The sequence below is a fragment of the Hypomesus transpacificus genome, chromosome 22 (assembly GCF_021917145.1).
Source record: "Hypomesus transpacificus isolate Combined female chromosome 22, fHypTra1, whole genome shotgun sequence".
NCBI lineage: Eukaryota > Metazoa > Chordata > Actinopteri > Osmeriformes > Osmeridae > Hypomesus > Hypomesus transpacificus.
The window spans coordinates 12830596-12847489 of record NC_061081.1 but is presented as its reverse complement, the minus strand read 5'-3'; the positions used below and the strand labels follow the sequence as shown (position 1 = coordinate 12847489).

The following is a 16894-nucleotide window of genomic DNA, read 5'->3' as shown; positions in this document are numbered from 1 at the left end:
CAAAAAATATTTTCTTATTTACTTTTTTATTATCTTCACTTTTTTAAGTTATTCAAATAGCAAAAACTATATACAGCATGTTAATATAAAATGAACTAGGATAAGACATCACATCTTGCACCATGAGAGCTACAGTTTGACACAGGCATGTCACCCAGAGCTTGTTTCACTTTCTCAGTCTATGAAGTTAGCATTAGAGGACCATGGGGGAAGAAGGTCGGTTCAAATCCCCTCATGAACGTCGCTTTGCATAAATGCGCCTGCTACACAAACATTAGCATTGTTAACTCACTTAGCAGTAAATTCGATTCCTGTCATGGTGGACAGGCCTCGATGCCGACCACAGTGATCAGCTCCGCCCTACACCTCCGGGCGCCCGCCTCGCACTCCGTCATTGTCACGGCAACGCCGCCATCTCCCAAACGGACGCAGAGGTGGTTGGAGTCTGCCGAGCACTTTGCAGGATCCTGACAGACACACTTGGTTGCCGATGCTAAAATGAAACGGGTGAAATTTGAGTAGGGTTAGTTCCGTATTTCCCTCCCTCTATTTCTGTTTATAATTCTCTTTAAAATTATTTTTCTCCCTCTCTCTTTCTCCATTCCTCTATCTTTCCCCCTCATTCTCTTTCTCTCTGTCTCTCAAACATTTACTCACCATCGCACGTCTCCCCTGATTGGCAGTTTTGGCAGGAAGTGAACTCCCTATTTGGCCAATCACAATCGCTGTCATTGGCAAGCGTGAAACTGCGGCCTAGACAACTCAGAGCCCCGAGCTGGCAGATTCCCAGCGACCTCCTCCGTCCTCCTGGGAGGGTGGCACACAGTAGCAAGGATGGCCTGGCAGAGAGAAACACAACCACAAGGGAAGAGCTCAGTGATAAGAGCATTGGACTGCAGATTCAACGAGCTGATTTTCAATAGTCTAGATATCAATATTTTTTTTACAATACAACCCATAGTGTGTAAACAATGTACAGTGTTATCTAATGTCAAATAGACTTTCGTTTCAGAAAACAGATCTGATTCCAATGCGAGAAGAGAGATCGTACTCACTGGCACTGGTTTGGCATTCTACATACACACACGCCATCGATCTGAATCTCCCAGGGTTTACAGCCCAGCTGGGGTGAGATGGATGTCATAGCCACTGTTGTAACTATTTCACAGAGAGATACAGCTGAGATGAATATCTTAAAAAAAAACGGGTCGTTTGATGAAGAATAATCCCATATAGATAAGCGGTCGTGGGGAGAGACTGTGGCAGTAGCATGTGGGTCAGTTTGAGAGCAGCCTTGTCAGGCCGGTGTCTTACCCTCTCTACACGTCACCCTCCAGGGGGAGGGAGACCACTGGAGGCTGGAGCTGCAGATCACCTCCCTCTCTCCCTCCAGGGTCTTCCCTGAGGGGCAGGACAGGAACACCTTCTCCCCCATCTCATAGGTCGCCTTCATGGGCACGCCTATGACATCCCTCTCGAGGGACGGAACTCCGCACGCAGCGTCTGGGAGAAGAAGAGGGCGGAGTGAGCTTGGCGGAGTGAGCTTGGCGGAGTGAGCTTGGCGGAGTGAGCTTGGCGGAGCCGCCGGATTGGTCCACAGGTCAGCGGGTCGCTAACACATGGTGAATAAATGTGTAGAGGGGTGTGTGTGTGTGTGTGTGAAGGGGGGTGCACACATAGTACACACTGAAAATGGGTTCCACAGAACCGACCACCACACACGTGTTTACTCTCAGCTTTCCTACGCTTCCATACGTTTGCATTCCATGGGAGGAGAGTCCCAGCTCTGGTTTGTGCAGGTCGCCATGCGGTCTCCACTGATGTAGTAGCCGTCTATGCAGGAGTACTCGATGGCTGTGCCCACCAAGTAGTTATCTCTGGGGTTCTGGGGCACGAAAAAACACATGAATCATTCTGGAGCCCAATTCACAAACAAACACATGACACATGTCTATGTGTCCTCCAGCTAACCGAAGCACAGTTTTCAAGCTGAACGTGATAGGGAGAGTTTGACAAAGACTGTCACTGTACAGAAAGGACCTGAAAAGAAGAGTTGAACTCTTATTCCCTCTTTCTGTAAAGTCGGTTCCAGCCTCTGGTCTGCAGCTCCACCAACTGATCACATATTCTATCCCCTCAAGGTCTCTTTCATTTGATCTGAATAACTCCTTACCAGCACAAACCCATTCCTCAGGACTGGAGGGGCGCCGCATTGTTTGGGAGTGTTGACAGGCAAGCCGAAACAGTGAGGCTCCATCCTCCTGGACACAAGCACAGACCACAGTTAAGTAGTTTCACAGTCTGACCTAGCACATAGAGACCACTGTTAGCTAGCTAGCTACAGGCTAAGCTAGCATATAGAATTTGTAATCATCTCTAACTGACAGATGTCTGTGCGTCGATGCCTTGTGTGTGTGTGTGTGTGTGTGTAAAGACCTGTTGTATAAGTTCTTACTCTAGATGCTGCAGGTCTGAGTCTTGGCAGGGCTTGAAGTCGCTCGCAGAGCCCACGCAGTGAAGACCCCCTCCTCTGGGGGCCGGGTTGGTGCAGGTACGGCTCCGTGACCTTTGACCCCCAGAGCACGACCCCCAGGAGGACCAGCAGCTCCACCTCCCGTGGATCACACCTGGAGAGAAGCTTCACATGGTAGAACCTTCTATCGGCCAGTTGAATCCTCACCAGAACTCCTGTTTCAACTCATAGAATCCTCACCAGAACTCTCAATCAAACAATATAATTATCGTTAGAGCCCCTCTATCAATAGAATCATCCCCAGAACTCCTATCAACCAATAGAATTATCACCAGTTAAAACCCCTCTATCAACCAGAACAACAGATTCTACAGTGGAAGCACTGGATTTTTTTATGTCTGTTTCGTAATGCCCCTCTCCTCAATCTATCCAAACATCGCGAACGCACTCCCAAATGTTCTTTCCATCCCAACTAGGTTAAGGACAAATAAACGCCTATCATCTTGGAATAGCGGGGGGCTTTGCCCGGCCACAACACGCCACGAGTGGCACTGCGGCTTCGAGGTCCAGCCAGCGTACCAGTCTGCTCTCCCACAACAGTGCCAGTCTGACAGGCAGGGCCCGAGGTGCCAGGCCGGCAGGCACAGCTGCACCGGGTGCCCGTCAGCGCGGGCTGGCCGTTGTTGGCGCAGGGGGGGCAGTGGCAGGGGTGCTCCTCGGCCAGATAGTCCTCCTCAGCTCTCCTCAGGTGGTACCTCCTCAGCCCCGCACACTGCACCTCCTTCACCAGCGCGTGGAGCGGGAGCACCTGCAAGAGACCACGGCACCAGAGTACACACCTCTGTGAGTGTCGTCTCCATGACCATGAGAATCAGGATATTCATGACGATAAAGCATTTGATTTAGAGGGCGCCCCGTCATTGTGGAAGCAGTTTCTGTGGGTGTGGTCTTATTCATGATAAATAACGATTATAGCAATGCAACGGTGCTATTATCCATCCATGGGCCAAGATGTGGACTCTACATTTACAAGTATATTTAGTTATTTAGCAGACGCTCTTATCCAGAGCGACTTGCAGTAAGTACAGGGACATTCCCCCCGAGGCAAGTAGGGTGAAGTGCCTTTGCCAAGGACACAACGTATTTTGGCATTGCCGGGAATCGAACTAGCAACCTTCTGACTACTAGCCCGATTCCCTAACCGCTCAGCCACCTGACTCCTGACTATAACACAGTGTCTACAACATACACTTTACCTACAGTAAATGACAGTTTAAAAAAATGACAGTAAAGTACCAAGGTGTAACTGGACTACTGTACCTTAGGTTTGATGAGCACAGGGAAGTCCTTGACAGACCGAGCCCATCGGTCGTACTGATCTCCGTTGGCTTCTGGGTTCTCCAGATCCAGAACACTGAGACTGGGACTGAAGGACGTGGCTCCACCCAGAACGTTGGTCTTCACACGTAGCTTGTTGTTGCTATAAGCTGCACACAGAGCAGTGGGTTGTTGATTCAGACCGAATCAACAGACCTATTTAATTCAGACCTGTTTCGAATCAGACCTATTTAAGTCAGACCTGTTAAATTCAGACTTCGATTTAGAGCAGTTTAATGGCTTATTACACTTCAGTTGTGGTATTATTGTGTGCTTATATGAATCGTATCGTGGAACTCACCACTGGAAGACTTGAGCGCCTCCACAAGTTTTTCACAAGTGGTCTGGACCTTTTTTCTGAGCAGGCGACGTTTCACAGTCCTCCAACATCGCTGGTATTCTCTATCTGTGGTCCCTTCATGTAGAAGAAAAGAACGGCTCATATTGCATCCCTTTCTTAGACTGAAGTTTCCTATTAAGTTTAATTGTGGTTATTACGAGGACCCAGGACTGAGACAGAAGTGAAATCCTAAACCAGCAGAAAGTCCGAATACGAACTGCACTAGCAGCCCTAAGCAAGAGACACGCTGAGCTGTTCATCATGCTTACTGGTTTCTTTCAAGGCCTCGTTATCAAACTCCAGGAGGACCTGGTACTGGCCCCCCAGGGCCCCCTCTGAGAGGTAGTGGGTCCCGTAGGTCTGCAGGAGTGAACGGTAGGCCGGGTAGTCGTAGGTGAGCGGCAGGGAGGCCAGGGCCTTCCAGAACCCCTCTGCCAGGTTCAGGTACTGGGGGGCCGAGTTCTGGAACTGGGCTAACTCCACCGAGTTCCTCAGGATGATTAGTTTGTTGGACTGGAGGGAGGGAGAAGGATGGATTATGGGTGTAACTCCGAGGAATGATACCTCTGCGTCTCCAAACAGGGTGTGTTACAGTGTAGTCGTGAAAGCTGTAGAGGAGACAGACCTTGTCCGTGTCCAGCTCGTTGAGGAAGGTGCAACAGTCATGTCCCCAAAAGGCATCGTTCTGGAGGTGTTGCATGTAGGACCATGAGCTCTCGTACGACTCCTCGGAGAAGTCATGGTCTACCTGCACCTGAGGCTGGGCAACGGACATGAGGTCAGAACTCACAGTCAGTGCTGATCTGCAGGTATCTGTAAAGCCCTCTGTGACATTACTTGTAAAACATTTTTAAAAGGTAATAGCCTACAGACCAAATTGATGTTTCGCACCTACAGGCTAATCCAAATATGGGATGAGATTTATCTGAGATTGCGATGGTTTAACACGACAGACCTGGAAGTTGTATTTGATGAGATTGAGAGGCAGCCTGTAGATGGTCTGACTGTCTCCGCTGAACACCTTCCTGCACTGGCCCCCAAAGCTGAGCGTGTTGATGACTGGAGCCCTGAGCTGGCCTGACAGCAGGTCGTAGCTGGCAGACGAGAAAGCACAACTTCACACTGGGACACCACAACCCAAATGCTCTTCAACTATTGTTTGATTCTAATAATAATGACTTACAATCTATAACCTCTTGATCTGCAGTGAAATACGCTACCACACTGAGCTGTACCCTGAGGAGAGCTCAGAGTCAGATGGATGAGCGGTGAGGGAGTCGGGCTACTAATCAGAAGGTTGCCGGATCGATTCCCTGCCCCGCCAAATGACGTTGTGTCCTTGGGCAAGGCACTTCACCCTACTTGCCTCGGGGGGAATGTCCCTGTACTTACTGTAAGTCGCACTGGATAAGAGTGTCTGCTAATGACTAAATGTAAATTTACCCTATCTACCCTGCAGTTTGACCTCATAGACAAGCTCTAACTGCAATTTTAAACATGCATTTGTAATGAAATAACATTATATGTATTATAATGAACGTTCTTTTTTGTTCTTACCCTCTGCCAGTGATGTCAGCACTGGGCGGAGTCTGGTCGAGGTCGCACACCTCAAGGGTGATGTTGGCGTGGCATGTCCTCTCATCGGAGGCGTCCTCACAGTCCTGGTCCCCGTTGCACAGCAGGGAGGGACTCACGCACTGGCCTGGAAGACACGCATGCATCATCAGACGGATAGCTGAGCGGTTAGCGGTTAATCAGAAGGTTGTTGGTCGATTCCCGGCCATGCCAAATTACGTTGTGTCCTTGGGCAAGGCACTTCAACCCTACTTGCCTCGGGGAGAATGTCCCTGTATTTACTGTAAGTCGCCCTTGATAAGAGCAGTATCAATACATACGCTGTTCCACAACAGCTCCATAACACTTGGTTTCAAGTTAATGAATGGGTAGACTACCTGAATCACAGTGGAACCTTTCTCCACAGCCTTCGGCCAGGGGACATGCTTTCTTGGGAACACATGTTTGTCTTTGGATGGGCTCTCCTGAACATGGTGCACCTCCATACTGGGCGTACACCTGCACAGGACTGCTCCGCACCTGGAAACGCAACACTGAGGATGAGTGTGTGAGTGAGAGAGAGAGAGAGAGAGAGAGAGAGAGAGAGAGAGAGAGAGAGAGGGAGAGGGAGAGGGAGAGGGAGAGGGAGAGGGAGAGGGAGAGGGAGAGGGAGAGGGAGAGGGAGAGGGAGAGGGAGAGGGAAAGGGAAAGGGAAAGGGAGAGGGAGAGGGAGAGGGAGAGGAGCATGAAACAGAGAAAGGGAGAGATATGAAGGGAGCCGGTGTGGATTTGTCGGTGGGGTACCTGTGTGCTATAGCAGCCATCACATTCTGACCACTCTCCAAAAGGACCCCATTGGCAGTTCACAGGCTGCTGACAGCTGAAGGAGGAAGGAAGACAGACCAACACAGTTGCACTCAGCTCCCATCTAGCTAGCTACAACATTAGCTACAGCACTACGTTGGCAACAGTCCGATAGCTGTTAGCGACAGTATGTCAGTGTACGATACAAAGCTGAGGAAGTAGGGATGTCCAGTCGTACCGGATGTGTGAGACATAGAACAGCAGCAGCCAGGGTAGAACCACGTTCACTTGCCACTACGGGAGAGCATGAGGAACAACCGTGATGGTCACAGTCAGGATCTACCAAACGCCATGTTTACAAGGTCCACCAAGTTACAAATGACGAGTTACAAAGAGACATAGCTTGGTCATCCAACAGTCAAGACCAAAAATATGGTCCTTCTAAAATACAACTGTGTTGTATTATTCCGTTTACAGTACGCTATACTTTGTGCTCCCTAACTGTCCATCCAGTCTTAGACAACTAACGATAACAAGGCTTTGCTTACCTTCATGATGACCGCAGAGACAGTTCTGGTGTGTTGTCCTCTCTCAGAGAGACCCAGTTCATATACCACCCACAGCTTGCATAACATCGTGACCCAGAGTTCTGGCATCCCACTGGACACACATTGTTCCCACCGCCCATTTCCAAACCGCTTCCCCTCCTCCTGACCATGCCCCCCTTTTGTCTCATCATGAATGGGACCGTTGTGCCACAGTTCCAGCACCAAGGCCACTCATTATCAATGCTCGATGCTTTCAGCTACTGGATATCTGTTCTATTACAGTCAAATGAGTGTGTCAGAGATTCAGTGTTGTGTTTTGAGATGGGCGGGTTGAAGATCATCTAAGGAAAGCTTCACTGACGTCAGCGGTTCTGTTTGTAGTTGCCTCAAGTCTGTGCGTTTAGGGCGAGTTGAGCAATTTTGTTTTTCACGTTGGTATAACATTTGGGAACGTTGTGAATAAACCCACATGCATTCTCAGGCATGAAATTGCACGAGACGCAACACGAGATAAGTCAACAACAAGCAGGCTTTTATCATCCAAAACAGAAAACATTGTTTCATAATTTACTAAATACATACTACAACATTTTAAATGTAACTCAACCCTTTGAGACACACTGCTATTGTACTGTAGATAGCAAGTAACTGTAAATTCATGAGCCTTTCAATGTGTCTTGTTTATTCCAGGTTTATGACAGGAATGTCTTAGTATGGGGTGAGTGTAGTTCTGTGGTAGAGTATTCTACTGTTTTCTTTTTACTGGTTTCAATTACATTCTTTTCTCGGATTTTGCTTCAGATTTGTGGCATTGGTTTCAAGCTTGGGGACACCTGATAAAGCACAAAAAGAAAAACCAAAATAAGGTGAGTCATGCACTGTTATATCAGTACAGAAAATGTTCTGCTGATATCATGTTCCATCTCGACAGTCATTGAATTATGGAACGAGGCGGTCGGTACTGTCAGTAAAAGGGTGATCAGTAATGAAAACAAACTCACAGCAAAATCTGATCCTGTGCATTTCCTGATTTGCTCGAGGCTTAGTCCCTCCCACAACTCCACCAGAGTGAGCCCATTGGTTCTGTCAACATCAAAGACAGCCTAAAACAAATAATGAAAATAAAATTGTTTTCATTATGTGTGTTTTATTGTAAATATTATAACTGTTATTATGGATTGCTTCTGATATTCAAATAGTGACTATGACTTATTGACAGTTTTCTTCACCCTCTCTGTAATGATGCGATCCACGCACTGCTTTCCTGTCAGAGGGAGAGTGCAGTGCTCCAGGATTTTGTGTTTGCCTCCCTGGGACAGAGGTGAAATTAGGTCATCTACGCCACACACATGTCAGAGTGAACACTACCTTGGCAGAGTGTACACTACCTTGGCAGAGTGTACACTACCTTGGCAGAGTGACACTACCTTGGCAGAGTGTACACTACCTTGGCAGAGTGTACACTACCTTGGCAGAGTGTACACTACCTTGGCAGAATGTATAAAACCTTGGCAGGGTACACTACCTTGGCAGTGGATTCTACCTTGTCAGACTGTATTCTACCTTGTCAGAGTGTATTCTACCTTGGCAGAGTGTACACTACCTTGTCAGAGTGTACACTACCTTGGCAGAGTGCTCCATTGTCAAGACCACTCTGGTTCCTGGGCAGGCCACGAGGTCCATTGCTCCTCCCATCCCCTTCACCATCTTCCCCTGCGGAAAAGGCAATTGGTCAAATGTGTGTTTTGACGTTGGCGCGTTATTGAACACACATCTGCCTGTGTGTGGTGTTCAGTGGGTGTTCCTCAGCATTGGGACAGTCCCAAGAGCTCACCGGGATCATCCAGTTGGCCAGGTCTCCATACTGTGACACCTGCATGGCTCCTAGCATAGTCAGGTCGACATGACCGCTGGGAACACAAAGGAGAACAGCTGGCTTATACCGTGAGAACACCTGGGTTATACTGGGAGAACACCTGGGTTATACCGTGAGAACACCTGGGTTATACTGGGAGAACACCTGGGTTATACCGTGAGAACACCTGGGTTATACTGGGAGAACACCTGGGTTATACCGTGAGAACACCTGGGTTATACTGGGAGAACACCTGGTTTATACCGTGAGAACACCTGGGTTATACTGGGAGAACACCTGGTTTATACCGTGAGAACACCTGGGTTATACCGTGAGAACACCTGGGCTATACCGTGAGAACACCTGGGTTATACTGGGAGAACACCTGGGTTATACCGTGAGAACACCTGGGTTATACTGGGAGAACACCTGGTTTATACCGTGAGAACAGCTGGGATATACGTGGAGAACATCTGGGTTATCCTGGAGGAAGGAGAGGTAGGTTGTGAGAGAGGGTGAGATGGAGAGGGGGGAGGGTGGTTTGGACACTCACCCTCTGATCATAGCAAAGGACTCCTCACTGGAGAAGAAGGAAGCACCCGGAAGCACAGTGACTGTCTCTTTACCTACAAACACACACGTAGAATGCACATGATGGACAAGGTCATAAAGAGGACGATGTAAGCAGGGCTTGAAATTAATGGCGTCAAAAAAATGTTTGTTGCGAGCCCCTCGATGTAAGCAGCCTGTAAAAAAGTGAGATGTGCAAGACCTGCATTGATGAGGTCTGGGTCGACTTCACTCTCTGTAGGATAAGGACCCTACAAAACACACACACACACACAATCACAGTGTCAACAACAAGGAGCGTGTCGTTTTCTGAATGTGAAAAAGGTACACAGTGTCCCTTCCTCCAAACACAGTGACATCATCAAAAACCAAGGTTCCTCACCAATCCCAGAAGGCCGTTCTCACTCTGAAGATGAACAGTGATATCTGGGCTAATGTAGTTGCTGGCCAGCATGGGGATCCCAATACCAAGGTTAACTGAAGTTAGATACTTTCAAGGAACCATAAACCATAAACCCAACTCACGTGTCTTAATACAATGCATGCCATTTTTATACTGCATGAACAGTTGTTTATACATAATATGATAGATTTTATCATGGAACCAGGAAGAAATAAATGAATACAGAACATTAGATGGCTCTAACCACAGAAACACAGTTTCTGAACTATGCACTTGATCCTTGATTATCTTCTGTAGCTTCCTTGGTACACTGTGCTTCAGTTTGTTTATCTTGGAGCCAGTCGTGCAGACAGTCCAGAGGTCAGAAGGATACCGTACATTCCATCCTGGAACTCCAGGGCGGCTCGTCGGATGATCCTCTCCCTCACCACATCCACCTCCCGCCTGGGCTTGGGGCGCTCCTCTGGGCCCCTCTGGATGGTCCTCTTCTGCATGAGAGGACAAGGGACAGACGGGGTGGTATATTATTTCTATAGTCCGTTTTACAAGCCATGTCCCGGAGGGCTACAAATTGAGCTGTGGGTGATACAGAGAGCCAACCTAAACCCTCAGAGAAGACAAGGACACCTGGGAGGACCAGTTCACCACAGGCTCGGGGCTCAGTCAGTCAGCTAGCCAGTGAGTCAGCCAGTGAGTGTGATAGACATTTTGGGCCAGTCAGTCCATCAGGGTGAGTAATCAGCGATTAGTCAAGGAAAATTACCTCTGACGCTGGCTCCGAGGCCAGCCTCACCTCTGAAACCAGCCTCAACTCTGAAACCAGCCTCACCTCTGAAACCAGCCTCAACTCTGAAACCAGCCTCACCTCTGAAACCAGCCTCACCTCTGAAACCAGCCTCAACTCTGAAACCAGCCTCACCTCTGAAACCAGCCTCACCTCCGAGGCCAGCCTCACCTCCGAGGCCAGCCTCACCTCTGAAACCAGCCTCACCTCTGAAACCAGCCTCACCTCCGTGGCCAGCCTCACTTCTGAAACCAGCCTCACCTCTGAAACCAGCCTCACCTCTGAAACCAGTCTCACCTCAATCCTCTTCTCATAGGCCTCTCCCTTTACGATCCTGTCCACATAGATACTGGGGACGTGGATGTCCTCAGCCGCAAACGTCCCCACCTCCACCACTTCCTCCACCTGTTGGCATGGAACAGCCGGGGGGGAGGGGGGGTACTGGGAGTATTCAGGTCAGCTTCAACAAGGACCTCATCAGTTCGATACTGAAAGCTTGATCTTGATGATTTACATGAACACCAACCTCTACTATGGTGATTTTAGCTGCCTTGCACATGGGCAGGTTGAAGTTCCTGGCAGCTTTTCTGTGGAAAAAATACCACAGAAACACACGAGGCAGAGGTCAGAACGGTACAGTTCATGTCTGGTAAATACTGACCTCTTGTAGACACTATTGGTACTGACACTAACAAAATATATCGCAGTCAGGTAAGAAGAAACATTTATTAATCATGCAATGTGACGCACGCGTGCAGGGAGTGTCACCTGAAAACAAGGTTTCCAGCTCTGTCGGCTTTCCAGGCTTTAACCAGAGCAAAGTCACCTGTGATTGCTCTCTCCATCACATAGTGTACACCATTAAACTCCCTCACCTGGAACCAACATGACATGTAAGGTTCAAGTCAATAATAATAATGATAATACTGCTAACATTATAAACGATAATTTAAATAACCATAATATTAACAACAATCCAACTTGTACTCCTCCTACTAGTCCTTACTGAAGACTACTGTTTATGTGTGATGTTCTGTATATTGTACACGATACATTTACAGTGCCTTGCCCAAGGACACAACGTAATTTAGCAAGGCCGGGAATCGAACCAGCAACCTTCTGATTACTAGCCTGACTCCCTAACCGCTCAGCTATCTGACCCCCTGTTTACATACAATATACAGATGCGGGGGGGGGGGGGGGGGGGGGGGGGGGGGGGGGGGGGTGTCGGTACCTCTCTGGGTGTGCTGGCGATGGCCACGCTGCCGTCAGGGTTGTATCTGATGGGTGAGCCCCCCTCCTGGATGAGGGTGCCGTAGCCTGTGGGCGTGAAGAAGGCAGGGATTCCTGCTCCGCCCGCCCGCACCCTCTCTGCCAGAGTACCCTGCAGGGGACGGTATAGCAGCATTACAACAATATTGTAATAATCTAAACTATAAAGGCAGAAACCAAGGTATTCATTCTATTCACGCAAAGTGACGTAGTCATAGTATGAAAGCAGTATATCCTAGTAGTGGTACCAGTATTGTGAACACCACATATTCATTCTCTTTAGGTGTAATACTGTGCTCATGGTTGGTAAGTAGAGTACACCGCCAAGTAAGCTACGTATACCAATACAGAAAAAGACTGAAAAAGAGTGAATATGTAACCATGACAACAGTGGTGTGCCAACCATTTAAAAAGGTCAGAGAAAAACAACTTCAAAAACACAAATTGGTGTGCGTAGTTAACACAATTTTTTGAGATCTTTTAGAGATAATAACAGACATTATCTAAGTATTATGGGATGAGTATAGCTCTGAGGTAGAGTGTGAGACTGCAGGTCAACACATCACAGGTTCCACTGCATGCCGCTTCGGATAACAGCGTCCGTATAGACATGACTAGAATACGTATATTTATATATTTGACAATCTACGCTTCCCCTCATGGCTTCAAATTTCTGCACACCGGTGTATACCAGTATATACCCCTTCTATTCCTCACACACTAACTCTCTCTCTATCACGCACACACACAAACACACTCTCTCACACAGACACAGACACACACACACACACAAACACACTGTCTCTCACACAGTGTAAAACAGGATGTGATGTATTGAGTCTGACCTGGGGGGTGAGCTCCACTTCCAGCTCCCCTGAGAGGTACTGTCTCTCAAACTCTGCGTTCTCCCCAACGTATGACGAGATCATCCTCCTGATCTGATTGGTCCTCAGCAGCAGTCCCAGACCAAAGTTATCCACCCTGGATCCACACAGCAGAGAACATCAGTATGAAGCTGACTGCATTTACTAATCAACACACAAACGCATGCATAGTACCCTTTTAAACCCCAAATTAAAACACATTCTCTCACACACACAACACACACATTATCTCTCTCTATCACACACACAAGACATTCTCTCTCACACACACACACACACACACACATGCTCTCTCACACACTTTCTCTCTCTCACACACAAACACACATGTTGTGTGTACTGTTGTGTCTTTACCCTGCATTGTTGCTGACTGCAGTGATCCCCTTCACCCCAGTCTTTAACAAGCTTCCTATCAGGTTCTCCGGTATCCCACACAATCCAAACCCTGAAACATTCCAGACGGTCACATTGTGGTATGTGATGTGTTGTTGTGTTTGTGTGCTGCTGTGTGTGGGGCTGGTGGTCTGTGATGCTGTGTGTGGGGCTGGTGGTCTGTGATGCTGTGTGTGGGGGCTGGTGGTCTGTGATGCTGTGTGTGGGGCTGGTGGTCTGTGGTGCTGTGTGTGGGGCTGGTGGTCTGTGATGCTGTGTGTGGGGCTGGTGGTCTGTGATGCTGTGTGTGGGGGCTGGTGGTCTGTGATGCTGTGTGTGGGGCTGGTGGTCTGTGATGCTGTGTGTGGGGCTGGTGGTCTGTGGTGCTGTGTGTGGGGCTGGTGGTCTGTGATGCTGTGTGTGGGGGCTGGTGGTCTGTGATGCTGTGTGTGGGGCTGGTGGTCTGTGATGCTGTGTGTGGGGCTGGTGGTCTGTGATGCTGTGTGTGGGGCTGGTGGTCTGTGGTGCTGTGTGTGGGGGCTGGTGGTCTGTGATGCTGTGTGTGGGGCTGGTGGTCTGTGATGCTGTGTGTGGGGCTGGTGGTCTGTGGTGCTGTGTGTGGGGGCTGGTGGTCTGTGATGCTGTGTGTGGGGGCTGGTGGTCTGTGATGCTGTGTGTGGGGCTGGTGGTCTGTGGTGCTGTGTGTGGGGCTGGTGGTCTGTGATGCTGTGTGTGGGGGCTGGTGGTCTGTGATGCTGTGTGTGGGGCTGGTGGTCTGTGATGCTGTGTGTGGGGCTGGTGGTCTGTGGTGCTGTGTGTGGGGCTGGTGGTCTGTGATGCTGTGTGTGGGGCTGGTGGTCTGTGATGATGTGTGTGGGGGCTGGTGGTCTGTGATGCTGTGTGTGGGGCTGGTGGTCTGTGATGCTGTGTGTGGGGCTGGTGGTCTGTGATGCTGTGTGTGGGGGCTGGTGGTCTGTGATGCTGTGTGTGGGGCTGGTGGTCTGTGGTGCTGTGTGTGGGGCTGGTGGTCTGTGATGCTGTGTGTGGGGCTGGTGGTCTGTGATGCTGTGTGTGGGGGCTGGTGGTCTGTGATGCTGTGTGTGGGGCTGGTGGTCTGTGATGCTGTGTGTGGGGCTGGTGGTCTGTGGTGCTGTGTGTGGGGCTGGTGGTCTGTGATGCTGTGTGTGGGGGCTGGTGGTCTGTGATGCTGTGTGTGGGGCTGGTGGTCTGTGATGCTGTGTGTGGGGCTGGTGGTCTGTGGTGCTGTGTGTGGGGGCTGGTGGTCTGTGATGCTGTGTGTGGGGCTGGTGGTCTGTGATGCTGTGTGTGGGGCTGGTGGTCTGTGGTGCTGTGTGTGGGGGCTGGTGGTCTGTGATGCTGTGTGTGGGGGCTGGTGGTCTGTGATGCTGTGTGTGGGGCTGGTGGTCTGTGGTGCTGTGTGTGGGGCTGGTGGTCTGTGATGCTGTGTGTGGGGGCTGGTGGTCTGTGATGCTGTGTGTGGGGCTGGTGGTCTGTGGTGCTGTGTGTGGGGCTGGTGGTCTGTGATGCTGTGTGTGGGGCTGGTGGTCTGTGATGATGTGTGTGGGGGCTGGTGGTCTGTGATGCTGTGTGTGGGGCTGGTGGTCTGTGGTGCTGTGTTTGGGGGCGGGTGGTCTGTGATGCTGTGTGTGGGGCTGGTGGTCTGTGATGATGTGTGTGGGGGCTGGTGGTCTGTGGTGCTGTGTGTGGGGGCTGGTGGTCTGTGATGCTGTGTGTGGGGCTGGTGGTCTGTGGTGCTGTGTGTGGGGCTGGTGGTCTGTGATGCTGTGTGTGGGGGCTGGTGGTCTGTGATGCTGTGTGTGGGGCTGGTGGTCTGTGGTGCTGTGTGTGGGGCTGGTGGTCTGTGATGCTGTGTGTGGGGCTGGTGGTCTGTGATGATGTGTGTGGGGGCTGGTGGTCTGTGATGCTGTGTGTGGGGCTGGTGGTCTGTGGTGCTGTGTTTGGGGGCGGGTGGTCTGTGATGCTGTGTGTGGGGCTGGTGGTCTGTGATGATGTGTGTGGGGGCTGGTGGTCTGTGGTGCTGTGTGTGGGGGTGGGTGGTCTGTGATGCTGTGTTTGGGGGCTGGTGGTCTGTGCTACTGTGTGTGGGGCTGGTGGTCTGTGATGCTGTGTGTGGGGCTGGTGGTCTGTGGTGCTGTGTGTGGGGCTGGTGGTCTGTGATGCTGTGTGTGGGGCTGGTGGTCTGTGGTGCTGTGTGTGGGGCTGGTGGTCTGTGATGCTGTGTGTGGGGCTGGTGGTCTGTGGTGCTGTGTGTGGTGCTGGTGGTCTGTGGTGCTGTGTGTGGGGCTGGTGGTCTGTGATGCTGTGTGTGGGGCTGGTGGTCTGTGATGCTGTGTGTGGGGCTGGTGGTCTGTGGTGCTGTGTGTGGTGCTGGTGGTCTGTGGTGCTGTGTGTGGGGCTGGTGGTCTGTGATGCTGTGTGTGGGGCTGGTGGTCTGTGATGCTGTGTGTGGGGCTGGTGGTCTGGGGTGCTGCGTGTGGGGCGGGTGGTCTACCTCCCACAAGCAGCGTGGAGCCGTCTGGGATGTCCCTCACTGCGTCGGCAGGGTCAGAGTAGAAGACAGCTTGTCTGGTGCAGGAGGTAGACAGGTGACGAGTGCTCACCTGGGGAGGGTTGATACACCCGCTCACTGAAAGCTTTGCAGTTCATTTGCTGTTTGCAACAAAGTATTAGCTAGCGATTGGCTAGTGGTGTGACTAGCGATAAGAACAAATCGCCTTTGCATCGGAGCTTTTTCCATCTCAGATTTTTCAGAAGTGCACACTGGACTGCCAACTTCAGTAAAGGATTGTGAGAAAAAAAATCTCCATTCAGATTAGTCAAGGTCAGACATTTTAGGGCAAATCAATATAAGAAAAAGAATTTCAGGGCAGGGGGTCTTTCAAACTATATATTTTGGATTTGGACATACAAACCTTGGTAAAAGTAAGACTTCCAAATCTAAGAAATTGTTAACGTTTGGGTCTCTAAAATTGACAATTTGTTTACTAAGATTTGCACCTCAGCAAAGTTTGTGAATATTTTACCAGTGAATCATTAACTTGACCCTCCACCCTGCAGACAGATGCATGCCCAGAAATGGAGGTTGTCTCTCGCTAGAAATGTAATGAGCGCAAGCTCGGCAGCTTGAATTAAATTATGCCATTGGTAAGTGGTAGCATTTTACTTCACACTTATCCTTGACAAAGGAGGAAAAGGACAAAAAGCTCTCAACTACTTCAGTCACTTAAAATAGCCTTGGATATTTTCACAATTGGCAATTACTGTAAGATACAGTTATGAAAGACCCACAGCCATGTGCTTGGAGCACCACAGTCAAATTAGGCACAGTAATCCGTTATTCAAAAGGATTATTCAAAGCACTTAAAATATCTTCCTACCTTTGCATCTTGGATAAAGTTAGGTCCTCTCTGCCTGCTGAGCAGGAACACATTTCTGTATAATTCCTCTGATCTGGAGAGAATTTTGAAGGACGCCATGTGTAGGCTTTGTTGCGTGTCTTTTTGGACAGCAGGAGGGAGGTTAATGACCCCTGGCAGGTACCGTTACACAGACGCAAAATCAACACAGGAAGCGGTTTCATGGAACACACAGATATGAATAATGTGGTGGGAACCCT

The 16894-nt window shown here is 49.7% G+C and overlaps 2 protein-coding genes across 2 annotated transcripts; both read right to left on the bottom strand.

Moving 5' to 3' along the window:
- Nucleotides 1-9: 9 nt before the first annotated feature.
- Nucleotides 10-7228, bottom strand: c7b (complement component 7b). The gene is made up of 18 exons (XM_047045018.1): nucleotides 7097-7228; nucleotides 6787-6842; nucleotides 6549-6624; nucleotides 6143-6284; nucleotides 5748-5892; nucleotides 5146-5284; nucleotides 4816-4944; nucleotides 4460-4703; nucleotides 4152-4265; nucleotides 3794-3960; nucleotides 3053-3281; nucleotides 2456-2627; nucleotides 2174-2261; nucleotides 1756-1885; nucleotides 1315-1503; nucleotides 1056-1158; nucleotides 658-839; nucleotides 10-493 (listed from the first exon to the last, which is right to left on the bottom strand). The coding sequence occupies exons 1-18, from the start codon at nucleotides 7202-7204 to the stop codon at nucleotides 315-317; spliced, it is 2592 nt and encodes an 863-aa protein (XP_046900974.1). The 5' UTR covers nucleotides 7205-7228; the 3' UTR covers nucleotides 10-314.
- Nucleotides 7229-7607: 379 nt separating this feature from the next.
- LOC124484200 (succinyl-CoA:3-ketoacid coenzyme A transferase 1, mitochondrial-like) lies at nucleotides 7608-16761 on the bottom strand. Its single transcript, XM_047045019.1, has 17 exons — nucleotides 16656-16761; nucleotides 15770-15878; nucleotides 13219-13309; nucleotides 12826-12961; nucleotides 11943-12092; nucleotides 11477-11583; nucleotides 11235-11295; nucleotides 11006-11113; nucleotides 10298-10412; nucleotides 9904-9998; nucleotides 9724-9772; nucleotides 9505-9577; nucleotides 8931-9006; nucleotides 8720-8809; nucleotides 8326-8406; nucleotides 8098-8199; nucleotides 7608-7929 (listed from the first exon to the last, which is right to left on the bottom strand). The coding sequence occupies exons 1-17, from the start codon at nucleotides 16752-16754 to the stop codon at nucleotides 7894-7896; spliced, it is 1578 nt and encodes a 525-aa protein (XP_046900975.1). The 5' UTR covers nucleotides 16755-16761; the 3' UTR covers nucleotides 7608-7893.
- Between the last annotated feature and the right edge of the window lie 133 nt (nucleotides 16762-16894).

Bases quoted from the DNA above. Each gene is read 5' to 3' on its own strand.
- c7b (XM_047045018.1), bottom strand. From the start codon at position 7,204: ATGCCAGAACTCTGGGTCACGATGTTATGCAAGCTGTGGGTGGTATAT. The intron at 5,285-5,747 runs GTAAGAACAAAA...CTCGTCTGCCAG, and splicing joins GCTGACATCACTGGCAGAGG to CTACGACCTGCTGTCAGGCC. The intron at 1,504-1,755 runs GTATGGAAGCGT...TTCTTCTCCCAG, and splicing joins TCCTCCCATGGAATGCAAAC to ACGCTGCGTGCGGAGTTCCG.
- LOC124484200 (XM_047045019.1), bottom strand. From the start codon at position 16,754: ATGGCGTCCTTCAAAATTCTCTCCAGATCAGAGGAATTATACAGAAAT. The intron at 15,879-16,655 runs GTAGGAAGATAT...AACCCTCCCCAG, and splicing joins ACTTTATCCAAGATGCAAAG to GTGAGCACTCGTCACCTGTC. The intron at 10,413-11,005 runs GTGAGACTGGTT...CCTCTCATGCAG, and splicing joins CCTATGAGAAGAGGATTGAG to AAGAGGACCATCCAGAGGGG.